This window comes from Penaeus monodon, chromosome 15 (genome assembly GCF_015228065.2).
Source record: "Penaeus monodon isolate SGIC_2016 chromosome 15, NSTDA_Pmon_1, whole genome shotgun sequence".
NCBI classification, from domain to species: Eukaryota; Metazoa; Arthropoda; class Malacostraca; order Decapoda; family Penaeidae; genus Penaeus; species Penaeus monodon.
The window spans coordinates 28,195,550-28,195,844 of NC_051400.1; the positions used below are offsets into that span (position 1 = coordinate 28,195,550).

The 295-nt window shown below is 41.7% G+C and overlaps 1 protein-coding gene across 1 annotated transcript in view; it reads right to left on the minus strand.

Moving 5' to 3' along the window:
• LOC119581903 (nucleolar GTP-binding protein 1-like) overlaps positions 1–295 on the minus strand; it is a gene marked incomplete in the record, with an annotated part of 7,822 nt that overhangs the window by 1,120 nt on the left and 6,407 nt on the right. Inside the window, 1 exon segment of the mRNA XM_037930067.1 lies at positions 56–267. Within this exon segment, the coding sequence (XP_037785995.1) occupies positions 56–267 (212 nt within the window).

Below are 295 nucleotides of genomic sequence, written 5' to 3' on the forward strand. Positions count from 1 at the left end.
TATGTAACAGGAGGAGTTAATGATGAAATCATGGCACTGATGCCATGCTTCTTACCTTCTCTATGTCAGGGTCAATGAAATCTGCAATGTTGTGTCCGTTCCAAAAGTGTGGAATTTTGTCGTACTTCCATTCCTCGTCTGCCAGGTCTTTGTTCTTGTTGAGGTCCAAGCTGTAGTCATCCATCAGCTCCTCCTCCAAGTGCCTCTCCAGTCTCTTGGAAGGTGCCATACCTTCCTCCTCTATTAACTTGATCTTCTTTACTTGTTCTGTTCAAGTTTTATTTATCAATTATTA